General features: G+C 41.7%; 1 protein-coding gene across 1 annotated transcript in view; it reads left to right on the forward strand.

The window, feature by feature from the left end:
• Positions 1-15147, forward strand: part of sgcg (sarcoglycan, gamma) — a 19935-nt gene continuing 4788 nt past the window's right edge. The window contains exons 1-5 of the mRNA XM_085184259.1: positions 1-666; positions 9499-9700; positions 10156-10260; positions 13872-13959; positions 14771-14890. Of these exons, the coding sequence (XP_085040385.1) occupies positions 9506-9700; positions 10156-10260; positions 13872-13959; positions 14771-14890 (508 nt within the window). The 5' untranslated portion in view covers positions 1-666; positions 9499-9505. The remainder of the gene's footprint in view (positions 667-9498; positions 9701-10155; positions 10261-13871; positions 13960-14770; positions 14891-15147) is intronic.

Raw genomic sequence — 15147 nt, forward strand, 5'->3', positions numbered from 1 at the left:
AAAAAAAAAAACAAACCTCACTGATATATTCAAGGACCATAAAACAATTTCCACATCAGGAACCACAGCTTTGCTGCGTTTGCTGAACGTCCGCCTCTCTCACTGACTGACTGCCCTCTTCAAGGTCCACCCTTCCTGCTGTCACCCTGCAGAGCTACAGTATCTGAAAGACCAGCTTCAGTTTATACTGAGAGGCATGACTGAAGTCTCAAATTAGACACCGCTGCTTCAAGCCCTGGGTTGGGCAGTGAAAGTGACTCAGTGGATTGAATGACAAACAAATGCTCTGTTCATTATGTGATGGTTCTCTGTGTGTGTGTGAGAGAGAGAGAGAGAGAGAGAGAGGCTTTCCACTCATCGTTAATACTCGTCTCTCACACTCTCTCTCTCTCACGCATACTCTGATGATATTCAAATATCTGTACGGCTAAAAAGGCAGAGGGAGTCAGAGCTCAGAGTCGGAGTGGGAATGCAGGCGAGTGGGAGCGCCGTCTCGTGGTGATTATTCAGGGCACTTCCAGAGCTGGATTTATGGCACGCAGCTGTTGAGTGGCTGACAGACGCGTGAGGAGCTCAAGCGCTGCTGCTTCTCAAGCTGCTTGTACCAGCCCGAGCACTGCTTGCTGTTGCATAGGAAAGAGGACTGCTGTGCCTCCACACAGATCGGTGAGTACTCTGCCCCCGATTTGACATTTACCCATTTGGTTATTATTATCAATTTTTTGTGTCTTTTACAGCCTTCTCTTTGTATAAAGTTAAAGTGTTTTATGAAGGTAACCTTTCACCTACTGGACATATTTTTCAGTTTTTGTCCTTCTGTACTTCTCACATTTTGCTCAGTTTACCTTTCAGTCCTCACAGAGGCAGTTTTGGATTTGAAAACAGTGTTTTTAGTCAGCTTTCAGTCAGCCAGTTCCCCTGTGTTTTAACCATACATGGCTAACAATGCTGAAATGCTAAACTAACTGTGCAAAAGAGCGACTCACTAATGTTTTCTGTGTGTTCTGAGAAATCCTCCAGTCTCTTTGTAATATTCATTAGATGTACCTGGGTGGTTTGTGTCTCTGTGCATTTCCTCTGGTGCTTTTTTTATATTTAGTTCACAATGCTGTGTCCTATTTATAGAAGTTAAGGCATCACAGCGAAGTGGAGACATGACGCCAGCCTCCTTACTACACACAGCCAGGCAGAAACCCTCAGCACTGATGTCAGTTTCTAATCACCCTTCGCTCCACACAAACGGTGTTACTCCGCAGTCCTTCTTCCACATTAAAGCTTTTTGAGCTTTTATAAGTTAGTGCAACTTGTGACGTTTTGTCAGGTCAAGCCTCGGCTCAGAGAAGAGCCTGGATTTTCAATTACAGCCGGACCCCGCAGACTGAAAGGTAGAAGTTAGCCTGTCCGACCCGGCCCTCTAACTCTGATTCAGAGGTCAGAGACAGAGCCAGGGAGTGAGCATCATATGCTTAAGGTTAATTGAGAGGATGTCCTAGGATAAATGGACCTGCCTGGAGCAGAAGATTGTATTAGAGCTCTGTGCTACTTTATAATTTTTTGTAGTTGTTTCCACTGTAGAGTATTTGTGACCATTTATATTTAGAAGAACTCAAAAGGACACTTAGGAAATAAAGACCTGACAAAAGTATTTTTCTCTCTAAGTCAGATTGAATTTCCGACCATAAATTGAGCATTCCTGGCCCTTCCAGCAAAGCTCTTCGGGGACTGTTTATTTGGGTTGCTATGGAAGTCTGTGGTGGTGGTAAGCACAGGAACTGGAAGACGCCCTTTAAAGATCTGGCCTCAAAGCTGCTTTCTTCTCGTGCTGCTGACAGTCTCTTAATGCTTTCATTTAAAGTAATTAGACCGAACTAGATCAAATTCATTAATGTGATAATGAACAGAGCCGGAGCTCTTTCACTCTCACTGCTCATTTGCCCAAAAAGTATAAAAGAGTTGAGCCGATCTACATGTTAACACACAATAGATCCGAGGATCTGAGGCTGTTAATAGATACAGTGTGGGGATATTGGAATCAGTCAATTAAACAGTGTCTGGCTGTTCTGGCTCCCTTTTTTATTTTTCAAACCTCGCTGGAGATCTCCCTTCAAAGAGAGGGACTCCCAACAACCGCTAAAAGTTGCTGTGCCTCTGCTGCATTGCTGACATTCAATTTATTATGATGATTTATTCTCACACTTGTGATTAATACATAAACATGAAGTGATATAGGAGAAAAAAATGAGTATTTGACACAAGTTTTCCTTATAAAGTCTTATTTTTCCTTCTTTTTGCTGGCAGTGGGTTTTTTTTGTTTCATTGTGAAATAAAGGCTATTCATCACAGCTAGGCTTGCAGGCCATGTGACAGGACCTGTGGTCATAGAAATACCATCAGCCTTTTGTGCTCTCTCCCTGTGTTTACAGCACACAGCAAGGAACAACCCGTTTTGCTTTAATATCAGTGTCTGTGATCCACGTCCTCCTGGACCTCAGAGAGCTCAGACCGCTTGCAGAGAGCGTGTTTGCTTTCATTCATCACTCCTTGGTGTGAGGGTGGAACAATGTTTACCTTCATTATTTACAGCAGCACAACTCCTCTGCTTGTACAGTTTGTCACTGTATGCTCAGCTCATCTTCCCCCGCCTGCATCATCATCATCTTCGGGCCTGGGGGAGTTGCAGCAGGATAATGTGTTCGGCTGAACATCTGGTAACGTCAGGAAGAATTGCTTTTGGGCTTGAAAAGTGGCTCTTTTAACATGATGGAAAATGTTTTTGCTGTGACAGTAAGATGTAACATCTGTGTTTTATGTAAATCGCCGGGCTTCTTTCATCTGGGCCCTGTCGAGTTCAGAAAGCACAGCTGAGACAACCCAGATACATCTGTGTTCAGGTAACTTTTTTTCCCATTAAGCTGAAATGTGGTGGCTCTGAAGATCTGATGAAGATTAAGAGCAGTTTGTAGCACAGAGAAATCTTCATTCTTTGTGTTACTGCTTCTTTCGCATGTTTCATTGACTCATAATAATCCTTAACTGACAGCATTTTCTTCAGGCTCACTCCTCAATGAAAGCAGCATTCTCCACAGCCTGCCCCTGGTTATTAATGCAGATTAATCAATAGAAAGTAACACCACTCCTCTCTCTGCAGCCCTCTCATGCTATGCGCTTTTTGCCTCCGCTGTACTCGAACCGCTGTGAAATCTCCCCCTGAGGTTCTCTCTTGTCACTGTGTCAGATGGTCCAAATGTGCTGACTGGGGGGCTCGCTCGCAGGTTCTGCAGTCCTGCAGTTCGGAAGGCTATCACGTGAACTGAATACAGAAAACGACCGTTTTGTCATAACTTATAGTACCGGCTGTGGTTTGAAATATGCTGACTTTCATCGACTTGCTTTTTGTCACTGTTAGTCTGCTGCTGTGTAGCCAGAAAACACAGCCTCAGCTCTGTAATAAATACCATTTTTCCTTTGCCTTTTTAAAAAACTGCTGGAAATTCTGTCAAGTTTTCCACCGGTGCAAAGAGCCAGCCATCCTGTAGCTCTCTGTGTGTGTGAGCTTTGGGCTCATGAATCATACTGTAGACTGTTAGACAAGGCGTTACATAGTGCTGTATGTACATTGTATGCATGTAGTGAAGCATAAAAACTGGAAAAGTATTAAAATAGACCTTGAGAACTTGGATGCTGCAGAATTTGTCACACAGAAGCAAAGCTAAAGTTTCAATTCAGTATTCAGAAAGAGACCAATTGCCATATAAAACATGTTTTTAACATGGTTTGGTATATAACAATAGCATAATGATTTGAGGGTTTCACATCTCTTGGTTGTCTGAATTCATTTTCTAACTCTTTTGTGTGGTAGCATTCATGGGAATAATAGGCAGCCTTGTTAAAAAGAGTTTTCACAGGAGTCTATGAAGCCCTGTGAAAAACTGAGCACCCCGATTGATTCATTAGCTCGTAGAATCACCTTTAGCACCAATAACTTGAAGTAATTGTTTTCTGTATGACTTTATTAGTCCCTCACATCATTGTGTCCAGATTTCTTCTTATCAGAGTTAGCAGCAAAGACACCTGGACGAGTCCCCTCATCCACAAGCTGAACTCTTCATACCTACTGGGTAAGATCAGGGATTAGGACTTCAGGTTTCCAGTATAGGAGTTGTGGGCCCTGCAGATTCACAGTCCTTTGCAACATTGCTTCAGTTCATTGAGGTTTCTTTATGCACAGCTCTCTTAAAGTCCCACCACAGCATTTGAGTCAGGTTGAAATTTGGCCTTTGACTGGATCATTGCAGCACCTTGATTCTTTTTTCTGTCATTCTGTGAATTTTTTGCTGTGCTTGGGATCATTGTCCTGTTGCATGACCCAATTTGGGCAAAGCTTTAGATGTGAGTCTGTCAGACAGGCTGCAAGGTGCTCAGGTCCCGTGGATGCAAAACAAGCCCACATCACCAGCCTTCCAGCACCATGATTGAAAGCTGTGATGAGGGGTTTGTGCAGATATGCTGTGTTCGGTTTTCTCCAAGTCTGGTGCTGTGCATTATGGCCAAAAATCTTCACTTCGATCTCCTCTGTCCAAAGGATTGTTGCAGAAGTCTTGTGGTTTCGTCAGATGAAACTTTGTAATCTTAAGCCATCCTGCTATATTCCTTTTGGAGAAAAGAGGATTTCCTTGGCAGCCCTCCCAAAACAACCCATACTTGATCAGTATCTTTCTAACTGCATCTTTATGAACTTGAACATTTATCATGCTGAGGTGTGTAGAGTTTGAACTATAGTTTTTAGATTTCTTGAAGTTTCTCTGAGAAATTACAGTTTTTGATCTTGGGTTGAATTTGCTGGAACATTCATTCCTGGGAAGATTGGCAGCTGCCTTGAATGTTTTCCAGTTGTGAAGATTTTCTCTCACTGTAGAATGATGGACTACATATTGTTCAGACATGGCCTTTATAACCCTTTCCAGATCGATGTGCAGAAGCAGTTCCTTTTTTAAACTAAGAATAAGAGATCCCAATTCAAAGAGAAAACAAAATAAAGCTCTTTTTTCTGTTGCCCACATTGTAGAGGGTGTAATTTCTATTGAGTGCTCCTGTTGATTTTTCTTAATGTATAGGCTGTGATCAGCTGACCTGCTGCTCTTTGTGTATGTTCACAACTGAATTCGACAAGATGTCAGCAGGTGGTCATGAGTTGTCCTTTGTGTCAATCCTCCACACTGATAGTCTACTGTTTATGCTGTCTTTTTTCCAAACAGGATAAAGTTGATATGAAGGTTTAATTTTGTGAATGAATCTAAGCACCATCACCTTAGCTTATAATTATATATAACTGAACTCTGACCATGAGCACCACAGCCACAGTGCACCAGCCACACACACTTTAAATCCTTCCCAGTACAGCAAACTAATAGGGGTGCAACGATACACAAAATTCACGGTTCGGTTCGGTTCGATACTTTGGTGTCACGGTTCGATATTTTTTCGATACAAAAAAAATGTTCATGCCTTTTTAATTAGTCATTTATTAAATTTTCACGGCACATTCTGCACCACATCTCTGTGCGTTCATCATTTGTTTGAAGCCAGCTCACCTCCTGCAACCACTTTTCCGAGAATACGCGCTTCTTTTGTGGTTCGGACCCCTGACATTTCTTGGAGGTGGAGGAACACCAAAGTAATTGCTTAAAGGAGCTTCTTCAACATCTTTAAGAGTTCTAAACAAATGTTTAGAACTTCCAATGACTATTTTAAAATGAAGTGGCTGTGTAGTTAGAATGGCTTCGGTCGAAATGTTTGTCCTCCTCCTGAAAATCTTATGTACGCAAAAACGCATTGCAACTTCTTATCTTGTGCGCGTTTTTTATTTTGACAGCGAATGCGCACCTGCGGACCACTTATGTGCAGCCCTGATTATTTAGCTCGTCATATTGCAGCCACAGAAATTCTTTTGTCCATGAAACCATAAAGCTGCACTTTCTTTTTGCCTTATACTCTGATTTGTCATAACTTTTCCGTTTTGTGGTAAGCTTTTCTTTGGCTGTCACTTCTTCACGCTGACCTGTCTTATTTGGCTGAGCAGAACTAAAATATATATCCTGCTGCTTTTACACATGCACTCACATAACACTCAGCGATTCTCTGCGCGATCAACCTCTCACATGTTTAAGCTTGCTGCGAGAGATTTCACTTGTCATGTTTGCATAGTAAGCTAACGATTGATAAGACAATATCAGAAGAATTGGTGCGCAAATTATCATCACTCACCAATCAGTGCTGTCGCTCTCTATACACAGTTTGTGCGATTGCAAAGTGAAAGCAAAAAACAAGCGCAAATTCAAACGCGATTTCAATATGTCACATATTGATAGTTGCTCACCGATGCCAATGACATAATTACCCAGCTACATTTCCGAAAGAATGCAAAAGCATTGACATATATTTTTCCTTCCTACGATAGGCCGACGGGCAGGGCAGAGATAGATTTTGGTAGCCTGACTGGAAAAATCGCTAGCCCCGGGACGTCGGGCTAGCGATTTTGCGAGTCTTGTATCTGATTGAGGAATCACTCATCTTTGGAAAAGAGAGTTTATTACAGAGAAATGTCTCTTTCCAAAATAAAAGCTATACTATACGCTTCTTCTGGGCTATACTCTCAGCAGCATATTAAACATATCAGGTCCCCATAAGGAGAATCATGTGCTAACGGCTGTCTAAATGACTCGGGTAAAGTTTGTAGCATGCCTGCTTGTTGTTTTTGTCTGCTTCCACTTGTCTTTGCACTAGGATGATGTCGCGTAAATGTGCAGTCATATTCGTTGTGTTCCCACTAGTGCTGTCAGCGTAAATCTCGTTGAAATGACGTTAACGCCACAACACGGCAAATCTCCGTTAACGAGCTACCGCGGATCGCCCCGTGCGCGGAGCTGGACGGCCAACACGTTAACGAGCTAACTGCGCTAACACACTAGTTCCTACCAATGTAATTGAGCATTGCTGGCACATCCAACATACTGTTTTACTTTAGTCCATGACTCGCTTACCTTCAGGGTCATACGTCACATGAAAACCAAAATAGTTCCAAACGCCAGATCTGAATGAGGGTGGGGGAGGTTCAATTTGCCATGTTGCAAGGAGAGCTTAGCTTCTGTCTCACTAGCTTGCCCTGCGCTCAGTGAATCTGCGTTCGACTACTCCGCCTAGGCTGCACTGTCGAGCGCAGATCCACTGAGCGCTCAACACAGACAGCACCGTCAGAAGGAAAGTTGATAAAATAAATTAAAAACTTTGTATTGTTACATATGCGTACCGAACCGAAAGCACTGTATCAAACGGTTCAATATCGATACGAGTATCGTTGCACCCCTACAAACTAACCAGTTTATCCTGCAGAGTATTTTCATGCAACCTTTAAATAACACAGTTAGTCAACCTCAGTTTGTTTTGCATTACATTTCACAATATGAATAAAAAAAAAACGGAAAACCTGATTTAAAAACATGAAGACTTGCATGTAAGCTTTACATTTACAGTTTATCACATACCAGTGAGCAGTCCTTACCTTTAAATCTAACCTCTCTTCTTCCTTTCCTGTTCTGTCTTTCTTATTGTTCTCCATCTCTGAGTGGAGTTAGCTCTTTCTTTTCTCTTCCTGTGAAATACTGCAGTTGGACCTTTAGCTAGCAACACACTCTGCTACAAAATGTGTTTGCTGATTTTTGTTGAGCTGATAGAAATGTTGCATTTGTAATTACTTAGTTAGTTACCAATACAACTCCAAGTCCTCTGCACACTGCAGTACCAGAAAATGTTGTCAAAGTGTGCTTTGTGGTAGGTGGAGGGTAGACCCAAAATGCAGGAACCCTTATACTCCAAGTGCAGCTTTATTAGCTAGCACCAGCAAGCTTAACAAAAAAATAAGGTGAGGACACAACATGAGCTTTAATACACTAGGTAATTAGGAAGATGCAACACAGCTGGGGAAAACAAGGCACAGGTGAAACAATTAAAACCACTATGATAAAAAAAAGACCATTCAACCATAAATCCTAACAAATAAACAAAAACTAGAATTCAAAACTAATATTACTCTTAAGAACTTAACACACAAGAACTCTAACTTTCTTTTTTGTATTAGTGTAGATCAGGGGTCCCCAACTCCAGGCCTCGAGGGCCGGTGTCCTGCAGTTTTTAGATGTGTCCTTCATCCAACACAGCTGATTCAAATGGCTAAATTACCTCCTCAACATGTCTTTAAGTTCTGCAGAGGCCTGCTAATGAACTAATCATTTGATTCAGGTGTGTAGACCCAGGGTGAGATCTAAAACCTGCAGTACACCGGCGTTCGAGGCCTGGAGTTGGAGACCTCTGGTCTAGATGGTGAGAAAAAGGTCCTTCTCTAATAGGAAAGCAAAAAAGGAAAAATACATATTAAAGACAAACATCTTATATTTTAAGAGTGCAAAAGAAAATAAATGTTTGGTCATTTCCTTGAAATAATAGAAAGTGTGTGCAGCAAATACATATAGATGTGTTATACATCAGCCTAACGACAAGTAGAGTCTGAACCCCGCCTCTCACTCTGTGTGCGCTGGGCTAGGCTTCGGCTCCCGACCTGTCCCTCTGGACCTCCAGTTGGATTACTGGTTGACAAAATGGATGGATGGATGTTATTAATTACTATAGCTGCAGACTTGAAACTGCTTTAAATTAACAGCAAAAACCAATTAGTTGCACACCGAGACGCTTCTTAGTCACTTGATTTGCTTAGAGACTTTTGTAAAGTGATTCTGATGAAGGCTCCTGACAGCACCATTTCACTTGTAAATGCATGAAGTGATAAAGAAAGCAAAAGGCTCTGAGTGTACGAAACTTAATATAGTGTTTTTATTTTTTTTCTTTTTTGGGGGGGGAGGGGAGCTGTTTTGTGCTGCTTTTCTTGGTGCTCCTGTTGTCAGAATGCTTTGAGCAATGTTCGCTCACTTCTGCAATCAATATTTTTATATTAACTTTATTTTAATTAAGAGCAAAACAGAGACGCAGAGCATTTTAATGAATTTTCACAGTTCCCCTTAGTCAAAGATTTAAAGCAAGTTTCGGGATTTGAGCAAACTTTACTGCTTTAAGCAAATATTACCTGTATCATAGCATTGTTTGTGTTCCACAAAGGAGGATTTTTATTCCAAGAAAGCCCTCAAACTTACTCTTTACCAACTACCCAGCTCCAAATGCAAGATAGACACAGAGTGATAACAACATATTTAGCAGGTAAAGACTTTGATAAGTGCTTTGGGTGCTGGTGAAGACCAAATATAGAACTTTACAGGACACTGTTTGCTTTCTTAAGAGGTTCACTAGATATTATCAACATTATGTTCACAGGTTGTTTTAATAATTCTCTCTGCTCTGCCAAATTTATTTCAAATTGATCTTTGATATCTTTACTAATATCTTTGATTTTACTCCATTGCCTGCGTACCTGTCTTCATCTGTGGCGGCCAGGCGACAGATGGTGCGGGAACAGTATGTCACCACCACCGAGGGCAGCAGCACGCCCAGGTCGGTGCCCGACGAACTCTACAAGATTGGCATCTATGGCTGGAGGAAGCGCTGTCTCTACCTGTTTGTGCTGCTGCTCATTGTCATCCTGGTGGTCAACTTTGCCCTCACCATCTGGATCCTCAGGGTGATGTGGTTCAACACGGTATGCACAGCTCACATTTGGACACCATGTTTTCAGTTGGGATTGTTTTTCCTTTCTCCTTTCAAATGGTATGTTTAAATGTTTAGTATGTAGCTTTTGTTGATCAGCCCATCATTTGACTATCACCTGCTTATTATTGTAATGTCAGGCAGCAATAGTGTTATCCATCATTAAGTCCTACTTGGCTGTCTAAACAGGAGAGTAAATGTGTTTGTTATTTCATGGAGACTTGTCAGCTTTCTGTCTCAACTCCAGATGGCAACTGTGGATTTATGAACAAAGCTACAAGCCAACACACACTCTTGCATGCACATGTACACACTATGGTGGAGACCTTAGACAAATACCTAAGTGATAGAGGGAACGCTGTTAGCTGGAAAGCCAAAGCACATTCCTCACCTTCTTGGCATGCCTTTGTCTAAATATGTAACCTCTTGATTTTATTTTGATCATAGGAAGGGATGGGACTGCTACAAGTACATGGAGATGGGGTTAAGCTGGAGGACGGCGAGTCTGAGTTCCTCTTCCCTCTCTATGCTCAGGAGATCCACAGCAGAGAAGTAAGCCAATCAGAAATGCAAACTTTTTTTCCTGCTCTTCTTCGCCACATTCTTCTGAGATAAGCCTCCTCTCGCCCCCTCTACCCTCTCCTTCTCTCCCTTTCTCGTCTTCTACCCCATTCATTTTCAAACCTCTGTTTGCTCAGTTAAGTAGCCTGACAGCCTGGCCATTATTTCTCACTGTTTACTAAACTTAAACTTGAGTGTGTGTTGGATCTTTGGAGACTGCACGTCATCTTATCATCTAAATCTAATTCCTCAGGCAGTTTTTATCCAGCTGTAGTGAGAGAGCTGCATATTTCTGACAGTACTTTTTTTAGGAGATGTGTCAGAACAAACTGGATTTGGCAGTAGCACACAGTGCACGTGGTGGTGTGCTGAGCTCTCCATTAACCTCAGGGATATTTGTGGTGGAAAGTAGTTTATGGCCCGCCTGCTAGCAGCAGATGGGAACACTTTGCTGCAGTTGTTTACATGTTATGGCTTTTCTTGCTCATAGCAGCAATATTTTTTTTTCTTGCTTCATGGGCCTCATTAAAACGGCAATGTATTCCTCATTTATGGATGGACACATTTTCTAATGTGTTCTATGGGTTACTAAAATGATTCAGTGCTTAGAGAGACATCCTGCTGCCCTCTACATGAAAACTTGCTTTCCTAGACCATTTTTAGAAGCACATCTTCCCCTCAGCTACAAAGGAGCAGAAGAGATTTATTGCTAAGCTTCTTCATTTAAACATTTTATGACAGTGTATATTTGTGTGTGTGTGTGTGTGTGTGTGTGTGTGTGTGTGTGTGTGTGTGTGTGTGTGTGTGTGTGTGTTTGCCATGTCTCTTATACAGACCTAATTACTTGCTGTCACATCCTGTACTAATATTTAGGTAAAATAATAAATAGCCTGATAATAATGCATTCTTTGTCAGCCTTAATAAACAGTAGCCCATGGCACTTTTTCTGGTCAGTAATGCTTCAGCCTGGCTGGTGAATATCCTCCCCATCAGGATGCTCAGTGCCTCCTAATGGCTGCCTGATCATAATAATAATTGTCAATAATATATCAGTAAACTGTTTGTAGAATAATCCAAGTCGACAGCTGTAAATGCTAATGTGTTAGCAGATAAATGATTGAGAGGAAACATTTTTATCAACTAAAAACAAAATAAATGGCAGTATTAATATTTGTTATGATCTTAATGCGTAGCTAAGATACAATAAAAAGCTGTTAATCAGAAAAATCAGAAAAAAGTTTCTTGAGTTTACCGCCATGCTAGCTACTTTATGGTGCTTTGGGCTAAATGCTGTTGTTAGCATGCTAGCTTGCTCACAGGAACAGAATCATGTGCAGAAGTTTATGGGAATGTGTTATGAAAAGCTCCAACACTGGTGGGGTAGCCATGTAACACAGTTTCTGTTGGTGACCATCTCCTCTGACCACATGTGGAGTCCCACAGGGTTCTATACTAGGACCTATCAGTATGTCCTGCCTTTTGGCCACATTGTACAGAAACATGTTATCATACTGCTCTTTCAGCAACATTCAGTGTTATCTCCCAGTTAAGACCATCCATCCATCCATCTTCATCCGCTTTTTCCGGGGCCGGGTCGCGGGGGCAGCAGCCTAAGCAGAGAAGCCCAGACCTCCCTCTCCCCAGCCACCTCCTCCAGCTTATCCGGGGGAACACCAAGGCGTTCCCAGGCCAGCCGAGAGATATAATGTCTCCAGCGTGTCCTGGGTCTGCCCCGGGGCCTCATCCCGGTGGGACATACCCGGAACACCAACCCCAGGGGGCATCCTTGTCAGATACCCGAACCACCTCAACTGGCTCCTTTCGATGTGGAGGAGCAACGGCTCTACTCTGAGCCCCTCCCAGATGGCCGCACTTCTCACCCTATCTCTAAGGCAGTTAAGACCATCTAACCAAAATGAATATCTGAAAATCTTCTAAAATGAACATTTTAAATAAAATAAAAGTGTAATACATTTAAACATTTAAAAAATCCTGTTATCCAGTTCTTTGTCCTTCCAAAATTAAATAGGCTGAAATCTGTGTTTGCTATTGATGCAAACCTAATGTTTGAGAAATATATCAGCAAGCTAATCCAGCCCTCCTGTCTGCATTTGAGGAGTGCTAGAATACAACTGATATTGAGTTTTAGCCGCATACTCTCTATTATTCTTACTGTTCTTAACTTTGCCACGGAGTTTATGTTTTTGGCAGTGTTCCTGTGCCTGCATATCATTCTTTCTGTCTATAAACACTATAGCTCAACGTTTTAAATGAATTCTGATAAAAACTGTGTAGGGGTGTAGCGTGGGGTCATGCTAACAATCCATTCAAATTTCGCTTACATCCCCTGAGGTCATCAAGGTGAACTTTATGATTTATTAGTAGAAAATTGACAAAAAGCCTAGCCATATCTTAGAAACTGATTCTCACAAATCTTGTGTGTATTGCCAACATATAGAAAATAATCTAATATAATATGATTACAATATACAGATTTGACCTCCGACCTCTCCTTGATTCTTGATTGACCTGAAGGTCAAAGCAATAATAATGCTATTTAAAACGGTGTTTCTTATTGTCATCCTTTGTATTGAGAACATATAGGCATATAAGAAATGATATATGAGGATTGTAAATATCACGTTACTTTGGACCTCTGACAGATAAACCTCATAGCATGCCCTCATGATCCTCATGCTGTTTATTTTACAGCATAGCGAAATAAAGTCACCACCACAAAGTTAAAATGCTTTATTGACAGAAATGAAATACAAAGTGCAGAAAAGCCAAAACGTAATGTCCCCACGTTAGGACAGAGGGTGTCAGGAGTGAGTGCCCTTCATGACCTGGCTCCAGAAGAGATGCTGGAATAGACTGGAACCAGTGAGCAGCCTGAGATCCTGAGGCAGGAACCTGCCAACTGTTCCCACCTCATGCTTAAAAACTGAAGGTGACTGAGCATTTGTTGTTTGGGCTCCTCTGCTGTGGAAAAACCTGCCTGAGCAAGTCTGACTTTTATTTTTCAAGTGTTAAGCTTTACTCATTTTATTTATTTTTTTAAATAAAATATTCTTATAATGTTTACTTTTTAAATTTGTATTGTATTTCACTCTCGACAGTGCACTAGCTTATCTCTAGAGAGCAATACTTTGGTTTTAAATCTTCTGATAACTTTAACATTTTTGTATTTTTTTGTGTGTATTATGTTTTTGTAAAGCAGTTTTGTAATGCTGATTTTAATGGGCACTATTCAAATAAATGTCCTGTTTTTTTCTGGATGCCAGTTTTGCAGAGCTGTCTTGATAGCCTAATAAACCTCACATTATCAACCTCATGGTAGCGTTAGAGTCAGGCAATGAAAGTCAGTAGGAGTTATCCTCAGGGAATCATGAATGCTTTTACAATCCATTAGTTAGTGTGGACTAAAGGGTGTGACCAGTGAACGAGTGCTACCTGCAGAGCCAGCGTGCCTAAAAACCTCCCATAAAACCTCTTTGTCCAAGTTCATACATGCAAATATTCTAATTTTTATCATTTTTCTGTTGCAGATTGATGTTATTCCCACAGGCTGTTAATATGGCAATATTTCTTCATCTCCACAGGACTCTTCACTTCTATTACACTCATCGGAAAATGTTTCCCTCAACGCCCGCAATGAAAATGGTGACGTTATAGAGAGGATATCTGTGGGTGAGAGGACACATGTACACACAGAAACATGCGGCACACACACATCACATCCCACTGATGAGTGACACTGAGAGTGACAGTAAAGACACTGGTGCACTGCAGGGATTTCTCATCCAGCATTAGCAGAGACAAGAGGCCATATTTCAATTCATAATCTCTTAGATTTCCATTTAAAATCCATTAAATTCAGCATTCCTTTTCTCCATCCATTGCTTCTGGATCGTTCTGTATTACACGCGAGGGCCTGAGGCCGGTGGAGGATCATATTTGTGCGTCTCTTTATGGCTCACCGACTGCCACGTTGGGGGATTTTGTCATAATTAAAAGGCCAGCAAATTGTTGTGTTCCACAGTGCCGTTATGTGTCCTTGATCATTAAGCCATAAGATGCATAGCCTGCATACTCTTGGGCTTCTGTGAATAAAACTGAAATGCTTGTTAGGGAACACCGCGTGTCTGTTCACATTTGTGAGCCCTGACAGAGGTTAAATATCTCACTGAATGATCTACATGTTTTAGATCAGCTTCTCTCAGGGCTGATGGAGTGAAGGGCAAAGTGAAGTAACCTCAGATGAGTTACGTGTCAGACCAAAGCAGTAATATGGTTACGCATTTTTAATCAGTGCGTTTCTCATCAGCAGGTGGCCGCTGTCTCTCCCCTTTCCACCTCTACGCTGATCTAAATTGGGAATGTGTCTCTGAGCACATCGAACTGAATCACAGGAAGAGAATGATGATAGATTTTCATGGTTGCACGTTACTCATGTCTTATTGCCAAACCCCTTCAGGTGTTGTTGTTGTTGTTGTTCCAGGTCCAAAAGAGGCTCAGGGACACACTCGAAATCTGCTCATTAACTCGCACAATGACAACATGCTGTTCACTGCAGATGGCAACAAGGCTGAGATTGGGCCAGACAAACTACGAGTCACAGGTACACCAATGGCCGCAACGTGCTGTGTTTCCTTGGATGTAGCACACACCTGTTGGTGGAAGGGTTTTGGGGAAAAAAAATGAAAAAATAATAACACTGACAACAGATGTAGACTCAACAGGACCAATTTTGTTTGATGGCAAATATCCGCTCAACAATCCAGCATCCAAGGGCAGAGACAGCCCCGTCATTTTCACAGTCATTCGTGTCATACAGTGCATGGATATCTTTGAAGTGCACAGAGAGAGCAGAAAAAT

This window comes from Neolamprologus multifasciatus, chromosome 14, assembly GCF_963576455.1.
Source record: "Neolamprologus multifasciatus chromosome 14, fNeoMul1.2, whole genome shotgun sequence".
Lineage (NCBI taxonomy): Eukaryota > Metazoa > Chordata > Actinopteri > Cichliformes > Cichlidae > Neolamprologus > Neolamprologus multifasciatus.